Source organism: Oncorhynchus nerka, linkage group LG26 (assembly GCF_034236695.1).
Source record: "Oncorhynchus nerka isolate Pitt River linkage group LG26, Oner_Uvic_2.0, whole genome shotgun sequence".
NCBI classification, from domain to species: domain Eukaryota; kingdom Metazoa; phylum Chordata; class Actinopteri; order Salmoniformes; family Salmonidae; genus Oncorhynchus; species Oncorhynchus nerka.
Window position 1 is genome coordinate 54,406,269 of NC_088421.1, and position 17,825 is coordinate 54,424,093.

At 51.8% G+C, this 17,825-nt stretch overlaps 1 protein-coding gene across 1 annotated transcript in view; it reads right to left on the reverse strand.

The window, feature by feature from the left end:
* LOC135564924 (E3 ubiquitin-protein ligase RNF216-like) overlaps nucleotides 1-17,825 on the reverse strand; it is a 94,567-nt gene that overhangs the window by 25,103 nt on the left and 51,639 nt on the right. The window contains exons 11-12 of the mRNA XM_065011006.1: nucleotides 9,122-9,219; nucleotides 1,710-1,932 (exon numbers count right to left, since the gene is read on the reverse strand). Coding sequence (XP_064867078.1) covers nucleotides 1,710-1,932; nucleotides 9,122-9,219 — 321 coding nt within the window. The remainder of the gene's footprint in view (nucleotides 1-1,709; nucleotides 1,933-9,121; nucleotides 9,220-17,825) is intronic.

The following is a 17,825-nucleotide window of genomic DNA, read 5'->3' on the forward strand; positions in this document are numbered from 1 at the left end:
CTTGGCAACGCAGACGCTGGTTGGCATGTGTGCGAGCAGTGTGGGTGCAATAATTGAATAATATAGATTTCTAAATTTATTTTGCACCGACGGATTAAATATGTTTTCATTCTACACACAATACCCCATAATGACATCACAATACCCCATAATGCCATCACAATACCCCATAATGACATCACAATATCCCATAATGCCATCACAATACCCCATAATGACATCACAATATCCCATAATGACAAACCAAAAACAGGGTAAGAGTTTTTTCCAAATGTTTAACAAATAAAAATTTGAAACATCACATTGACATTAGTATTCAGACCCTTTACTCAGTACTTTGTTGAAGCACCTTTGGCAGCGATTACAGCCTCTAGTCTTCTTGGGTATGACGCTATAAACCTGGTACACCTGTATTCGGGGAGTTTCTCCCATTCTTCTCTGCAGATCCTCTCAAGCTCTGTCAGGTTGGATGAGGAGCGTCGCTGTACAGCTATTTTCAGGTCTCTCCAGAGATGTTCGATCGGGCTCTGGCTGGGCAACTCAAGGACAGACTCAAGGAGGATCAATGGGAACAGGATGCAGCTGAGCTCAATTTCGAGTCTCATAGCAAAAGGTCTGAATACTTGTGTAAATAAGATCTGTTTTTTATCTTTAATAAATGTGCAAAAATGTATAAAAACTCTTTTTTGCTTCGTCATTATGGGGTATTGTGATGTCATTATGGGGTATTGTGATGTCATTATGGGGTATTGTGATGTCATTATGGGGTCTTGTGATGTCATTGTGGGGTCTTGTGATGTCATTATGGGGTATTGTGATGTCATTGTGGGGTAATTGTGATGTCATTATGGGGTATTGTGATGTCATTGTGGGGTAATTGTGATGTCATTATGGGGTATTGGGATGTCATTATGGGGTATTGTGATGTCATTATGGGGTATTGTGATGTCATTGTGGGGGGATGTATGGGGTATTGTGATGTCATTATGGGGTATTGTGATGGGGTATTGGGATGTCATTATGGGGTATTGTGATGTCATTATGGGGTATTGGGATGTCATTATGGGTATTGTGATGTCATTATGGGGTATTGTGATGTCATTATGGGGTATTGTGATGTCATTATGGGGTATTGTGATGTCATTATGGGGTATTGGGATGTCATTGTGGTTTTAATCTATTGTAGAATAAGGCTTTAATGTGGAAAAAGTCAATTGGTCTGAATACTTTATGAATTATACTGTATATAATAGGTAGGGTTCACAGTGGGGTCTGTGTGTGTGTGTGTGTGTGTGTGTGCTCACCGTGGGGTCTGTGTGTGTGTGTGTGTGTGTGTGTGTGCTCACAGTGGGGTCTGTGTGTGTGTGTGTGTGTGTGTGTGTGTGTGTGTGCTCACCGTGGGGTCTGTGGGGTGTGTGTGTGTGTGTGTGTGTGTGTGCTCACCGTGGGGTCTGTGTGTGTGTGTGTGTGTGTGCTCACCGTGGGGTCTGGTGTGTGTGTGTGTGTGTGTGTGTGTGTGTGTGTGTGTGTGTGTGTGCTCACCGTGGGGTCTGTGTGTGTGTGTGCTCACCGTGGTGTCTATGTGTGTGTGTGTGCTCACCGTGGGGTCTGTGTGTGTGTGTGTGTGTGTGTGTGTGTACTCACCGTGGGGTCTGTGGGTGTGTGTGTGTTACTGTGGTGTGTGTGTGTGTGTGTGTGTGTGTGCTCACCGTGGGGTCCGTCCAGAGGGAACACTTGCGGCAGTGTCTACAGGGGGCGCCAGGGGACCGGGCGTGCTGACAGAAGTGGTTGTATCCACTGATTGGCTCTCGGCACAGGTAACACATGTAGCTTCCACAACGACACCACATCCTGTTGCATCCCTCAGACTTCACCAGACCTGTTCCACACTTCACACACTTCCTGACCCGAGCTGCTGTCATCCGCTCCTCACTGTAGGGGATAGAGAGGAGTTAGGACCCTAGTTGGGACCCTAGTTAGGACCCTAGTTAGGGCCCAACACCAGACCTGTTCCACACTGTAGGGGATAGAGAGGAGTTGGGACCCTAGTTAGGACCCTAGTTAGGGCCCAACACCAGACCTGTTCCACACTGTAGGGGATAGAGAGGAGTTAGGACCCTAGTTGGGACCCTAGTTAGGACCCTAGTTAGGGCCCAACACCAGACCTGTTCCACACTGTAGGGGATAGAGAGGAGTTAGGACCCTGGTTAGGACCCTAGTTAGGACCCTAGTTAGGACCCTAGTTAGCGCCCAACACCAGACCTGTTCCACACTTCACACACTTCCTGACCCGAGCTGCTGTCATCCGCTCCTCACTGTAGGGGATAGAGAGGAGTTAGGACCCTAGTTGGGACCCTAGTTAGTGCCCTAGTTAGGACCACAGTTAGTGCCCCAGTTAGTGCCCCAGTTAGGACCCTAGTTAGTTAGTTAGTGCCCTGAATAGTCAGATCTGATGGTTCTGGCAGGCCACTTCCTGTCTGTCAGCTGCAGGAAGTCTGAGGAGCTGTGGACAGCAACAACAGGAAGTACTGGACGTGTATGGTAAGTGTGTTTGTAGTGAGTGTATTAACACTGTGTGTTTTAGAGTGTGTGTGTGTGTGTGTGCGTGTATGTGTGTGTGTGTGTGTGTATGTGTGTGTGTGTGTGTGTGGAGAGACAGGAAGCACCCGCCTGCTAAACTTCCTGCCCAGTCATCCGGGAAACAGAGCTGTTTACCCAGTACCCTCTCTGTTGTGAGAGGAACAGGACACAGAGCAGGGTTTAGCTCCATGCCCGCACGAACACCTGGGGGGTAATTCACTATGAACGAAACAGAACCAACCGAGTTCGTCCATTTAGAAACACTCATGACCAATCACAGCCCAGAGAGTCAACAAGGTCATTGTCCAGACGACACAGCTGGTATGTCACTAGGTCGGCCCCTGTGACCAATCACAGCCCAGAGAGTCAACAAGGTCATTGTACAGACGACACAGCTGGTATGTCACTAGGTCGGCCCCTGTGACCAATCACAGCCCAGAGAGTCAACAAGGTCATTGTACAGACGACACAGCTGGTACGTCACTAGGTCGGCCCCTGTGACCAATCACAGCCAAGAGAGTCAACAAGGTCATTGTACAGACGACCTAGCTGCTATGTCACTAGGTCGGCCCCTGTGACCAATCACAGCCCAGAGAGTCAACAAGGTCATTGTCCAGACGACACAGCTGCTATGTCACTAGGTCGGCCCTGTGACCAATCACAGCCAAGAGAGTCAACAAGGTCATTGTCCAGACGACACAGCTGGTATGTCACTAGGTCGGCCCTGTGACCAATCACAGCCCAGAGAGTCAACGAGGTCATTGTACAGACGACACAGCTGATATGTCACTAGGTCGGCCCTGTGACCAATCACAGCCCAGAGAGTCAACGAGGTCATTGTACAGACGACACAGCTGGTACGTCACTAGGTCGGCCCCTGTGACCAATCACAGCCCAGAGAGTCAACAAGGTCATTGTCCAGACGACACAGCTGGTATGTCACTAGGTCGGCCCCTGTGACCAATCACAGCCCAGAGAGTCAACAAGGTCATTGTACAGACGACACAGCTGGTATGTCACTAGGTCGGCCCTGTGACCAATCACAGCCCAGAGAGGTCAACAAGGTCATTGTACAGACGACACAGCTGGTATGTCACTAGGTCGGCCCTGTGACCAATCACAGCCCAGAGAGTCAACGAGGTCATTGTACAGACGACACAGCTGCTATGTCACTAGGTCGGCCCTGTGACCAATCACAGCCCAGAGAGGTCAACAAGGTCATTGTACAGACGACACAGCTGGTATGTCACTAGGTCGGCCCCTGTGACCAATCACAGCCCAGAGAGTCAACAAGGTCATTGTACAGACGACACAGCTGGTATGTCACTAGGTCGGCCCCTGTGACCAATCACAGCCCAGAGAGTCAACAAGGTCATTGTACAGACGACACCTAGGTCGGCCCTGTGACCAATCACAGCCAAGAGAGGTCAACAAGGTCATTGTACAGACGACCTAGCTGCTATGTCACTAGGTCGGCCCTGTGACCAATCACAGCCAAGAGAGTCAACAAGGTCATTGTCCAGACGACACAGCTGGTATGTCACTAGGGGGCCCCTGTGACCAATCACAGCCCAGAGAGTCAACGAGGTCATTGTACAGACGATTACAGCTGATATGTCACTAGGTCGGCCCTGTGACCAATCACAGCCCAGAGTCAACAAGGTCATTGTCCAGACGACACAGCTGGTATGTCACTAGGTCGGCCCCTGTGACCAATCACAGCCCAGAGAGTCAACGAGGTCATTGTACAGACGACACAGCTGATATGTCACTAGGTCGGCCCTGTGACCAATCACAGCCCAGAGAGTCAACGAGGTCATTGTACAGACGACACAGCTGGTACGTCACTAGGTCGGCCCCTGTGACCAATCACAGCCCAGAGAGTCAACAAGGTCATTGTACAGACGACACAGCTGGTATGTCACTAGGTCGGCCCCTGTGACCAATCACAGCCAAGAGAGTCAACAAGGTCATTGTACAGACGACCTAGCTGCTATGTCACTAGGTCGGCCCTGTGACCAATCACAGCCAAGAGAGTCAACAAGGTCATTGTCCAGACGACACAGCTGGTATGTCACTAGGTCGGCCCCTGTGACCAATCACAGCCCAGAGAGTCAACAAGGTCATTGTCCAGACGACACAGCTGGTATGTCACTAGGTCGGCCCCTGTGACCAATCACAGCCCAGAGAGTCAACAAGGTCATTGTCCAGACGACACAGCTGCTATGTCACTAGGTCGGCCCCTGTGACCAATCACAGCCCAGAGAGTCAACGAGGTCATTGTACAGTGACACAGCTGCTATGTCACAGGTCGGCCCTGTGACCAATCACAGCCCAGAGAGGTCAACAAGGTCATTGTACAGACTGACACAGCTGGTATGTCACTGTCGGCCCCTGTGACCAATCACAGCCCAGAGTCAACAAGGTCATTGTACAGACGACACAGCTGGTATGTCACTAGGTCGGCCCTGTGACCAATCACAGCCCAGAGAGGTCAACAAGGTCATTGTACAGACGACACAGCTGGTATGTCACTAGGTCGGCCCCTGTGACCAATCACAGCCCAGAGAGTCAACAAGGTCATTGTACAGACGACACCTAGGTCGGCCCTGTGACCAATCACAGCCAAGAGAGGTCAACAAGGTCATTGTACAGACGACACAGCTGGTACGTCACTAGGTCGGCCCCTGTGACCAATCACAGCCCAGAGAGTCAACAAGGTCATTGTACAGACGACACAGCTGGTATGTCACTAGGTCGGCCCTGTGACCAATCACAGCCAAGAGAGGTCAACAAGGTCATTGTCCAGACGACACAGCTGGTACGTCACTAGGTCGGCCCTGTGACCAATCACAGCCCAGAGAGGTCAACAAGGTCATTGTCCAGACGACACAGCTGGTACGTCACTAGGTCGCCCCTGTGACCAATCACAGCCCAGAGAGTCAACAAGGTCATTGTCCAGACGACACAGCTGGTATGTCACTAGGTCGGCCCTGTGACCAATCACAGCCAAGAGAGGTCAACAAGGTCATTGTACAGACGACACAGCTGGTACGTCACTAGGTCGGCCCTGTGACCAATCACAGCCAAGAGAGGTCAACAAGGTCATTGTCCAGACGACACAGCTGGTACGTCACTAGGTCGCCCCTGTGACCAATCACAGCCCAGAGAGTCAACAAGGTCATTGTCCAGACGACACAGCTGGTATGTCACTAGGTCGGCCCTGTGACCAATCACAGCCCAGAGAGGTCAACAAGGTCATTGTACAGACGACACAGCTGGTATGTCACTAGGTCGGCCCCTGTGACCAATCACAGCCCAGAGAGTCAACGAGGTCATTGTACAGACGACACAGCTGCAATGTCACTAGGTCGGCCCTGTGACCAATCACAGCCCAGAGAGTCAACAAGGTCATTGTCCAGACGACACAGCTGGTATGTCACTAGGTCGGCCCCTGTGACCAATCACAGCCCAGAGAGTCAACAAGGTCATTGTACAGACGACACCTAGGTCGGCCCTGTGACCAATCACAGCCAAGAGAGTCAACAAGGTCATTGTCCAGACGACACAGCTGGTATGTCACTAGGTCGGCCCCTGTGACCAATCACAGCCCAGAGAGTCAACGAGGTCATTGTACAGACGACACAGCTGATATGTCACTAGGTCGGCCCTGTGACCAATCACAGCCCAGAGAGTCAACAAGGTCATTGTACAGACGACACAGCTGGTATGTCACTAGGTCGGCCCTGTGACCAATCACAGCCAAGAGAGGTCAACAAGGTCATTGTCCAGACGACACAGCTGGTATGTCACTAGGTCGGCCCCTGTGACCAATCACAGCCCAGAGAGTCAACAAGGTCATTGTACAGACGACACAGCTGGTATGTCACTAGGTCGGCCCCTGTGACCAATCACAGCCCAGAGAGTCAACAAGGTCATTGTCCAGACGACACAGCTGGTATGTCACTAGGTCGGCCCCTGTGACCAATCACAGCCCAGAGAGTCAACAAGGTCATTGTACAGACGACACAGCTGCTATGTCACTAGGTCGGCCCTGTGACCAATCACAGCCCAGAGAGTCAACAAGGTCATTGTACAGACACAGCTGCTATGTCACTAGGTCGGCCCTGTGACCAATCACAGCCCAGAGAGTCAACAAGGTCACTGTACAGACGACACAGCTGGTACGTCACTAGGTCGGCCCCTGTGACCAATCACAGCCCAGAGAGTCAACAAGGTCATTGTCCAGACGACACAGCTGGTATGTCACTAGGTCGGCCCTGTGACCAATCACAGCCAAGAGAGGTCAACAAGGTCATTGTCCAGACGACACAGCTGGTACCTCACTAGGTCGGCCCTGTGACCAATCACAGCCCAGAGAGGTCAACAAGGTCATTGTCCAGACGACACAGCTGCTATGTCACTAGGTCGGCCCCTGTGACCAATCACAGCCCAGAGAGTCAACAAGGTCATTGTCCAGACGACAGCTGGTATGTCACTAGGTCGGCCCTGTGACCAATCACAGCCAAGAGAGGTCAACAAGGTCATTGTACAGACGGGACACAGCTGCTATGTCACTAGGTCGGCCCTGTGACCAATCACAGCCAAGAGAGGTCAACAAGGTCATTGTACAGACGACACAGCTGCTATGTCACTAGGTCGGCCCCTGTGACCAATCACAGCCCAGAGAGTCAACAAGGTCATTGTCCAGACGACACAGCTGGTAGGTCACTAGGTCGGCCCCTGTGACCAATCACAGCCCAGAGAGTCAACAAGGTCATTGTCCAGACGACACAGCTGGTATGTCACTAGGTCGGCCCTGTGACCAATCACAGCCAAGAGAGGTCAACAAGGTCATTGTACAGACGACACAGCTGCTATGTCACTAGGTCGGCCCTGTGACCAATCACAGCCCAGAGAGTCAACAAGGTCATTGTCCAGACGACACAGCTGGTATGTCACTAGGGTCGGCCCTGTGACCAATCACAGCCAAGAGAGGTCAACAAGGTCATTGTACAGACTGACACAGCTGCTATGTCACTAGGTCGGCCCCTGTGACCAATCACAGCCCAGAGAGTCAACAAGGTCATTGTCCAGACGACACAGCTGGTACGTCACTAGGTCGCCCCTGTGACCAATCACAGCCCAGAGAGTCAACAAGGTCATTGTACAGACGACACAGCTGGTATGTCACTAGGTCGGCCCTGTGACCAATCACAGCCAAGAGAGGTCAACAAGGTCATTGGCCAGACGACACAGCTGCTATGTCACTAGGTCGGCCCCTGTGACCAATCACAGCCCAGAGAGTCAACAAGGTCATTGTCCAGACGACACAGCTGCTATGTCACTAGGTCGGCCCCTGTGACCAATCACAGCCCAGAGAGTAGATTAGATTGTTACCAAACACAAGTAGCCTATTGAGATGGACAGTCGTGGTTGGCCAATAAGATCAGCTTTACAGTCATATCAGATGACTTGGGGGGTGGGACTACAGTAGATTTCAGTCGTGGTTGGCCAATAAGATCAGCTTTACAGTCATATCAGATGACTTGAGGGGCGGGACTACAGTAGATTTCAGTCGTGGTTGGCCAATAAGATCAGCTTTACAGTCATATCAGGTGACTTGGGGGGGTGGGACTACAGTAGGTTTCAGTCGTGGTTGGCCAATAAGATCAGCTTTACAGTCATATCAGGTGACTTGGGGGGCGGGACTACAGTAGGTCTCAGTCGTGGTTGGCCAATAAGATCAGCTTTACAGTCATATTAGATGACTTGGGGGGCGGGACTACAGTAGGTTTCAGTCGTGGTTGGCCAATAAGATCAGCTTTACAGTCATATTAGATGACTTGGGGGGCGGGACTACAGTAGGTCTCAGTCGTGGTTGGCCAATAAGATCAGCTTTACAGTCATATCAGATGACTTGGGGTCAGGACTACAGTAGGTTTCAGTCTGGTTGGACCAATAAGATCAGCTTTACAGTCATATTAGATGACTTGGGGGGCGGGACTACAGTAGGTTTCAGTCGTGGTTGGCCAATAAGATCAGCTTTACAGTCATATTAGATGACTTGGGGGGTGGGACTACAGTAGGTTTCAGTCGTGTTGGCTCATATTACCATATGAGGGAGAGATAGCAAGGACCCCTCTCTCTCTGGTCAGGCACTTACAAGGCCACCTGCATGGACCATATTAACATATGAGGGAGAGATAGCAAGGACCCCTCTCTCTCTGGTCAGGCACTTACAAGGCCACCTGCATGGACCATATTAACATATGAGGGAGAGATAGCAAGGACCCCTCTCTCTCTGGTCAGGCACTTACAAGGCCACCTGCATGGACCATATTAACATATGAGGGAGTTAGCAAGGACCCCTGTCTCTCTGGTCAGGCACTTACAAGGCCACCTGCATGGACCATATGAGGGAGAGATAGCAAGGACCCCTCTCTCTCTGGTCAGGCACTTACAAGGCCACCTGCATGGACCATATTAACATATGAGGGAGAGATAGCAAGGACCCCTCTCTCTCTGGTCAGTAACTTACAAGGCCACCCTCATGCGTATCTCATCTCGTTCCATGACCTGGTCACATGACTTCCCAGCATGCTCCTTCCACTGGACACGGCACTTCCTGCAGCTCTCCTGGAGAGAGGGGGAGAGGGGAGAGATTTGGTAAAAACAGTAACGTAGCATCCAAGGTTTAGGTTACCCCCCCCCCCCTAAATGAGGGGAGAGGTGAGGAGGAGAGGGAAGGGAAGGGGAGGGGAGAGGAAAGGAGGAGGAGAGGGGAGGGGAGAGGAAAGGAGGAGAGGTGAGGAGGAGAGATGGTCACATGTTCTCCTCCCCTCGTCTCAATCAAAACACAGGTTACAACATCCAACATCCAGGACACAATAGTGAGACTTGAGACTGTAGAAATAATGGAAAGGAGGAGGAGAGGGGAGGGGAGAGGGAGGAGAGGGTGAGGAGGGGAGAGGTGAGGAGGAGTGAGGAGGAGAGGGGAGGGGAGAGGTGAGGAGGATAGGGGAGAGGAGAGGTGAGGAGGATAGGGGACGGGAGAGGTGAGGAGGAGAGGTGAGGAGGAGAGGGAAGGGGAGGTGAGGAGGAGAGGGAAGGGAGAGGTGAGGAGGAGAGGGAAGGGAAGGGAGGGAGGAGAGGAGGAGGAGGATAGGGACGGGGAGAGGTGAGGAGGATAGGGGACGGGAAGAGGTGAGGAGGAGAGGGGAGGGAGAGGTGAGGAGGAGAGGGGAGGGAGAGGAGGAGGATAGGAGGAGAAGGGAAGGGGAGGAGAGAAGGAAGGGAGGAGAGGGGGGGGAGAGGTGAGGAGGAGAGGGAGGGGAGAGGTGAGGAGGAGAGGGAAGGAGAGAGGTGAGGAGGATAGGGGACGGGAGAGGTGAGGAGGAGAGGGAAGGGGAGGAGAGGGACGGGAGAGGTGAGGAGGAGGAGGGAAGGGGAGGAGAGGGACGGGGAGAGGTGAGGAGGAGGGAGAGGCAATGGGAGGGGAGGCGAGAGGAAAGGAGATGAGGGGAGGAGAGGTGGGGAGGTGAGAGGAAAGGAGATGAGGGGAGGAGAGGTGAGAAAGGAGAGGGAGAGGAGAGAGGAAATCTCTTCCTAACTAGTTCACGGCTGGGTTGCAAAGTAGAACCAGTAGAATGTTTTAAAAAGGGAGTTGTCCTAAACCAAGTGTTCCCGAGCCACTGCAACAGACAGCAGCATTTAGCTACTGCCACTACCACTGCAGAGGCTGCCTCAAACACTGCCTAGCTGTGGCTCTGGGAGTGACTGGGTGTGTGTGTGTGTGTGTGTGAGCGAGAGAGAGAGACAGACAGAGAGACAGACAGAGAGAGAGAGGGAGAGAGAGAAGAAAGAGAAGAGAGAGAGAGAGAGAGAGAGAGAGAGACAGAGAGAGAGACAGAGAGAAGAAAGAGAAGAGAGAGAGAGAGACAGAGAGAAGAGAGAAGAGAGAGAGAGAGAGACAGAGAGAGACAGAGAGCGAGAGAGAGAGAGAAAGAGAGAGACAGAGACAGAGAGAGAGAGAGAGAGAGAAAGAGAGAGAGAGAGAGAGAGAGAGAGAGAGAGAGAGAAAAGAGAGAGAGAGAGAGAGAGAGAGAGAGAGAGAGAGAAGAGAGAGAAGAGAGAGAGAGACAGAGAGAGAGAGAGAGAGAGAGAGAGAGAGAGAGAGAGACAGAGAGAGAGGCAGCAGCAGCAGAAGTGTGATCCGTCCCTGACTGCGTGGTTGCCTAGTAACAGCATCTCCACCGGCTCAACATGCTGAAGGACATCTGGGGGACACACTCAGTTTCATTAAGAAGAAGTGCATCGATGTCGTCGTCCCCACAGTGACCGTACGTACATATCCCAACCAGAAACCATGGATTACAGGCAACGTCCGCACTGAGCTAAAACGGCTCTGTTTCGTGGTCCCCAATTTCGTTTTTTTTTGTCCATTAAAATAACATGAAATTGATCAGAAATACATCGTTAATGTTGTTATTGACTATTGTAGTTGGAAACTGCAGATTTTAAAATGATTTTTTATCCCGTTTTCTCGGTATCCAATTATTTTAGTAGCTACTATCTCGTCTCATCGCTACAACTCCCGTACGGGCTCGGGAGAGACGAAGGTCGAAAGCCATGCGTCCTCCGAAACACAACCCAACCAAGCCGCACTGCTTCTTAACACAGCGCCCATCCAACCCGGAAGCCAGCCGCACCAATGTGTCAGAGGAACCACCGTGCCCCTTGCGTGCACTGCGCCCGGCTTGCCACAGGAGTCGCTAGTGTGCGATGAGACAAGGATATCCCTACCGGCCAAACCCTCCCTAACCTGGACGAGGCTAATTGTGCGTCGCCTCACGGACCTCCCGGTCGCGGCCGGCTGCGACAGAGCCTGGGCTCGAACCCAGAGTCTCACTGCACCAACCGGGAGGCCCAAAGCTGCAGTCTGGACACTAATCCAGACGCTTAAAAGAAATCCCGCAAAAGGAACACCTACGTGAGAATGCTGTCCATTGACGACAGCTCAGCGTTGAACACCAGGCTTTGTCCCCTCCTGTACCCCCCTGCTCACCCACGACTACATGACCAAGCATAGAGGACCCAGCTCAGCGTTCACCACCAGGCTTTGTCCCCTCCTGTACCCCCCTGCTCACCCACGACTACGTGACCAAGCATAGAGGACCCAGCTCAGCGTTCACCACCAGGCTTTGTCCCCTCCTGTACCCCCCTGCTCACCCACGACTACATGACCAAGCATAGAGGACCCAGCTCAGCGTTCACCACCAGGCTTTGTCCCCTCCTGTACCACCCTGCTCACCCACGACTACGTGACCAAGCATAGAGGACCCAGCTCAGCGTTCACCACCAGGCTTTGTCCCCTCCTGTACCCCCCTGCTCACCCACGAATACGTGACCAAGCATAGAGGACCCAGCTCAGCGTTCACCACCAGGCTTTGTCCCTCCTGTACCCCCTGCTCACCCACTTGACTACATGACCAAGCATAGAGGACCCAGCTCAGCGTTCACCACCAGGCTTTGTCCCCTCCTGTACCCCCCTGCTCACCCACGACTACTTTTTTTCCTACTTCCGGGTTGGAGCGAGCAGTCGCATCCGCACTTCGGTCTGCACTTCGGTCTGCAGGTAGTATAACTTTTCATTACATTTCATTACATTTCATTATAGTACAACGGTTTGATTTGTCTAATCTTAGCAATTTCTTCTTAGCTTGTGTAGTCCCAAAGCGATTTTCTAGGTTACCTAGCCAGCTATTGTCGTTCTTTTAACGAACACGTAACGTAATCAACACTGCTAGCTAGCCAGCTAGCCCCTGAATCAACAAAGCCACAGCAGGCTTTGTCAACCCTCCACTGCCCTAGCCTACTTCAGCAGTACTGTATCATTTTTAATCATTTTAGCATAAGAATAGCAGCACCACCAGAAACTATTACCCTGTACCCCCCTGCTCAACGACTTGATTAGTGTAGTGTTAGCTAGCTCACATAGTTGTCTTTGCTGTCTTCATACCCCAAGATAATTGTGTAGTTTAGAGTGTGTAGTTTTAGAGTGATTATCTTAATTTCGAGGGTTAGCTAGCCAGCTATTTGTCGTCCTCAACGTAGGAGACACTGCTACTAGCCAACAGCTAGCCAACGTCTACCGATTAGAACTCAACACCGGTCGCATTCGGTCTGCTCCACAGTAGTATCACATTTTCATTTCATTTCATTACAGTACAACGGTTTGATTTGTTTGATAATCTACATAGCTAGCAATTTCTTCAAAGATAATTGTGTAGTCTAGAGCGATTTTCTAGGTTACCTAGCCAGCTATTGTCGTTCTTTAACGCAACGTAACGTAATCAACACTGCTAGCTAGCCAGCTAGCCCCCCGAATCAACAACGCAGCCACTGCCAGCTAGCCTACAAAGTCAACAACGCAGCCACTGCCAGCTAGCCTACTTCAGCAGTACTGTATCATTTTTAATCATTTTAGTCAATAAGATTCTTGCTACGTAAGCTCAACTTTCTGAACATTCGAGACGTGTAGTCCACTTGTCATTACAATCTCCTTTGCATTAGCGTAGCCTCTTCTGTAGCCTGTCAACTATGTGTCTGTCTATCCCTGTTCTCTCCTCTCTGCACAGACCATACAAACGCTCCACCGCGTGATTGCCACCCTAATCTGGTGGTCCCAGCGCACGACCCACGTGGAGTTCCAGGTCTCCGGTAGCCTCTGGAACTGCCGATCTGCGGCCAACAAGGCAGAGTTCATCTCAGCCTATGCCTCCCTCCAGTCCCTCGACTTCTTGGCACTGACGGAAACATGGATCACCACAGATAACACTGCTACTCCTACTGCTCTCTCTTCGTCCGCCCACGTGTTCTCGCACACCCCGAGAGCTTCTGGTCAGCGGGGTGGTGGCACCGGGATCCTCATCTCTCCCAAGTGGTCATTCTCTCTTTCTCCCCTTACCCATCTGTCTATCGCCTCCTTTGAATTCCATGCTGTCACAGTTACCAGCCCTTTCAAGCTTAACATCCTTATCATTTATCGCCCTCCAGGTTCCCTCGGAGAGTTCATCAATGAGCTTGATGCCTTGATAAGCTCCTTTCCTGAGGGACGGCTCACCTCTCACAGTTCTGGGCGACTTTAACCTCCCCCACGTCTACCTTTGACTCATTCCTCTCTGCCTCCTTCTTTCCACTCCTCTCCTCTTTTGACCTCTCCCTCTCACCTTCCCCCCCTACTCACAAGGCAGGCAATACGCTCGACCTCATCTTTACTAGATGCTGTTCTTCCACTAACCTCATTGCAACTCCCTCCAAGTCTCCGACCACTACCTTGTATCCTTTTCCCTCTCGCTCTCATCCAACACTTCCCACACTGCCCCTACTCGGATGGTATCGCGCCGTCCCAACCTTCGCTCTCTCTCCCGCTACTCTCTCTCTCCTCTCATCTCTTCCCTCTGCTCAAACCTTCTCCAACCTATCTCCTGATTCTGCCTCCTCAACCCTCCTCTCCTCCTTTCTGCATCCTTTGACTCTCTATGTCCCCTATCCTCCAGGCCGGCTCGGTCCTCCCCTCCCGCTCCGTGGCTCGACGACTCATTGCGAGCTCACAGAACAGTGCTCCGGGCAGCCGAGCGGAAATGGAGGAAAACTCGCCTCCCTGCAGACCTGGCATCCTTTCACTCCCTCCTCTCTACATTTTCCTCTTCTGTCGCTGCTGCTAAAGCCACTTTCTACCACTCTAAATTCCAAGCATCTGCCTCTAACCCTAGGAAGCTCTTTGCCACCTTCTCCTCCCTCCTGAATCCTCCTCCCCCTCCCCCTCCTCCTCCCTCTCTGCAGATGACTTCGTCAACCATTTTGAAAAGAAGGTCGACGACATCCGATCCTCGTTTGCTAAGTCAAACGACACCGCTAGTTCTGCTCACACTGCCCTACCCTGTGCTCTGACCTCTTTCTCCCTCTCTCTCCAGATGAATTCTTGCGTCTTTGACGGCCGGCCGCCCAACAACCTGCCCGCTTGACCCTATCCCCTCCTCTCTTCTCCAGACCATTTCCGGAGACCTTCTCCCTTACCTCACCTCGCTCATCAACTCATCCCTGACCGCTGGCTACGTCCCTTCCGTCTTCAAGAGAGCGAGAGTTGCACCCCTTCTGAAAAAACCTACACTCGATCCCTCCGATGTCAACAACTACAGACCAGTATCCCTTCTTTCTTTTCTCTCCAAAACCCTTGAACGTGCCGTCCTTGGCCAGCTCTCCCGCTATCTCTCTCAGAATGACCTTCTTGATCCAAATCAGTCAGGTTTCAAGACTAGTCATTCAACTGAGACTGCTCTTCTCTGTATCACGGAGGCGCTCCGCACTGCTAAAGCTAACTCTCTCTCCTCTGCTCTCATCCTTCTAGACCTATCGGCTGCCTTCGATACTGTGAACCATCAGATCCTCCTCTCCACCCTCTCCGAGTTGGGCATCTCATGCGCGGCCCACGCTTGGATTGCGTCCTACCTGACAGGTCGCTCCTACCAGGTGGCGTGGCGAGAATCCGTCTCCTCACCACGTGCTCTCACCACTGGTGTCCCCCAGGGCTCTGTTCTAGGCCCTCTCCTATTCTCGCTATACACTAAGTCACTTGGCTCTGTCATAACCTCACATGGTCTCTCCTATCATTGCTATGCAGACGACACACAATTAATCTTCTCCTTTCCCCCTTCTGATGACCAGGTGGCGAATCGCATCTCTGCATGTCTGGCAGACATATCAGTGTGGATGACGGATCACCACCTCAAGCTGAACCTCGGCAAGACGGAGCTGCTCTTCCTCCCGGGTAAGGACTGCCCGTTCTATGATCTCGCCATCACGGTTGACAACTCCACTGTGTCCTCCTCCCAGAGCGCTAAGAACCTTGGCGTGATCCTGGACAACACCCTGTCGTCCTCAACTAACATCAAGGCGGTGGCCCGTTCCTGTAGGTTCATGCTCTACAACATCCGCAGAGTACGACCCTGCCTCACACAGGAAGCGGCGCAGGTCCTAATCCAGGCACTTGTCATCTCCCGTCTGGATTACTGCAACTCGCTGTTGGCTGGGCTCCCTGCCTGTGCCATTAAACCCCTACAACTCATCCAGAACGCCGCAGCCCGTCTGGTGTTCAACCTTCCCAAGTTCTCTCACGTCACCCCGCTCCTCCGCTCTCTCCACTGGCTTCCAGTTGAAGCTCGCATCCGCTACAAGACCATGGTGCTTGCCTACGGAGCTGTGAGGAGAACGGCACCTCAGTACCTCCAGGCTCTGATCAGGCCCTACACCCAAACAAGGGCACTGCGTTCATCCACCTCTGGCCTGCTCGCCTCCCTACCACTGAGGAAGTACAGTTCCCGCTCAGCCCAGTCAAAACTGTTCGCTGCTCTGGCCCCCAATGGTGGAACAAACTTCCCTCACGACGCCAGGACAGCGGAGTCAATCACCACCTTCCGGAGACACCTGAAACCCCACCTCTTTAAGGAATACCTAGGATAGGATAAAGTAATCCTTCTCACCCCCCCTTAAAAGATTTAGATGCACTATTGTGAAGTGGCTGCTCCACTGGATGTCATAAGGTGAACGCACCAATTTGTAAGTCGCTCTGGATAAGAGCGTCTGCTAAATGACTTAAATGTAAATGTAAATGTGACCAAGCATAGAGGACCCAGCTCAGCGTTCACCACCAGGCTTTGTCCCCTCCTGTACCCCCCTGCTCACCCACGACTACGTGACCAAGCATAGAGGACCCAGCTCAGCGTTCACCACCAGGCTTTGTCCCCTCCTGTACCCCCCCCTGCTCACCCACGACTACGGTTATCCCCCCCCAACTACTGTACTCCCCTGCTCACCCACAACTACGTGACCAAAGCACCATCATTAAGTTTCCCGACCACACAACGAATGGTAGGCCTGAACACCGTCAACGATGAAGACAGCCAATAGGGAGGAGGTCAAAGACCTGGCAAGTGTGGTGCCAGGGACAACAACCTCTCTCCCTCAACGTCAGCAAGACTAAGGAGCTAAATCGTGGACTACAGGAAATGGAGGTCTGAACACGCCCCCCTCGTTTACATCGACGAGGCTGTAGTGAAGCAGGTCGAGAGGTTCATGTTCCTCGCTGTTCAAAAGTGTTATGTAATGAAATGTCATATTTTTTATTGTATAGAACTTCCTTAATGTTACAGGACCCCCAGAAGAAAAGCAGGGTAGCTGTTCCTCTGTCCAGTGTCTGTGTTCTTTTGCCAACTCTTAAATATGTTTTTATATTGGCCAGTCTGAGATATGGCTTTTTCTTTGCAACTCTGCCTCGAAAGTCCAGCATCCCGGAGTCGCCTCTTCACTGTTGCATTGTGGGTAGAAGGCTTGTAAAGTAAGCATTTCACTGTACAGTCCGGTTGTAAATGAGCACGTGACAAATACAAAATATTATTCGACACGTAGTAAATCCCACGATCCTTTAAACGACTGGTTGCCATCACAACCCCAAACTAAGTAGTGATGTCATGACGTTCATATTTACATATTCCTAATTAATATTGATGACTGTGGCAAACGACAGATTCAGCAACAACTAGCGTTAGCGTCCCAGGTGACAACTCTCAACTCACCGTTGGCTGCTCTTCCCGCTTTGTCATCAAACCCCTGCAATTTACCCACAATGCCACAGGCTTTCAGTCCAAGTCCCGCTTTGTCATCAAACCCTGCAATTTACCCACCCACAATGTTTCCCTTTGTCATCAAAGGCTTTCAGGCTTCCAGTCCAAGTCCTCGCTTTGTCATCAAACCCTGCAATTTACCCACAATGCCACAGGCTTCAGTCCAAGTCCCCGCTTTGTCATCAAACTCCTGCAATTTACCCACAATGCCACAGGCTTCCAGTCCAAGTCCCCGCTTTGTCATCAAACCCCTGCAATTTACCCACAATGCCACAGGCTTCCAGTCCAAGTCCCCGCTTTGTCATCAAACCCCTGCAATTTACCCACAATGCCACAGGCTTTCAGTTCAAGTCCCCGCTTTGTCATCAAACCCCTGCAATTTACCCACAATGCCACAGGCTTCCAGTCGAAGTTCACATCCACTACAACACCATGGTGCTTCACTACAAAGCAGCATGGGGATCTGACCCTCCCTCCTTCAGGCTCCAACTCTACACCCCAACCTGAGCACTCCGTTCTGCCACCTCTGGTCTCTTGGCCCTCCCTCCTTCAGGCTCCACC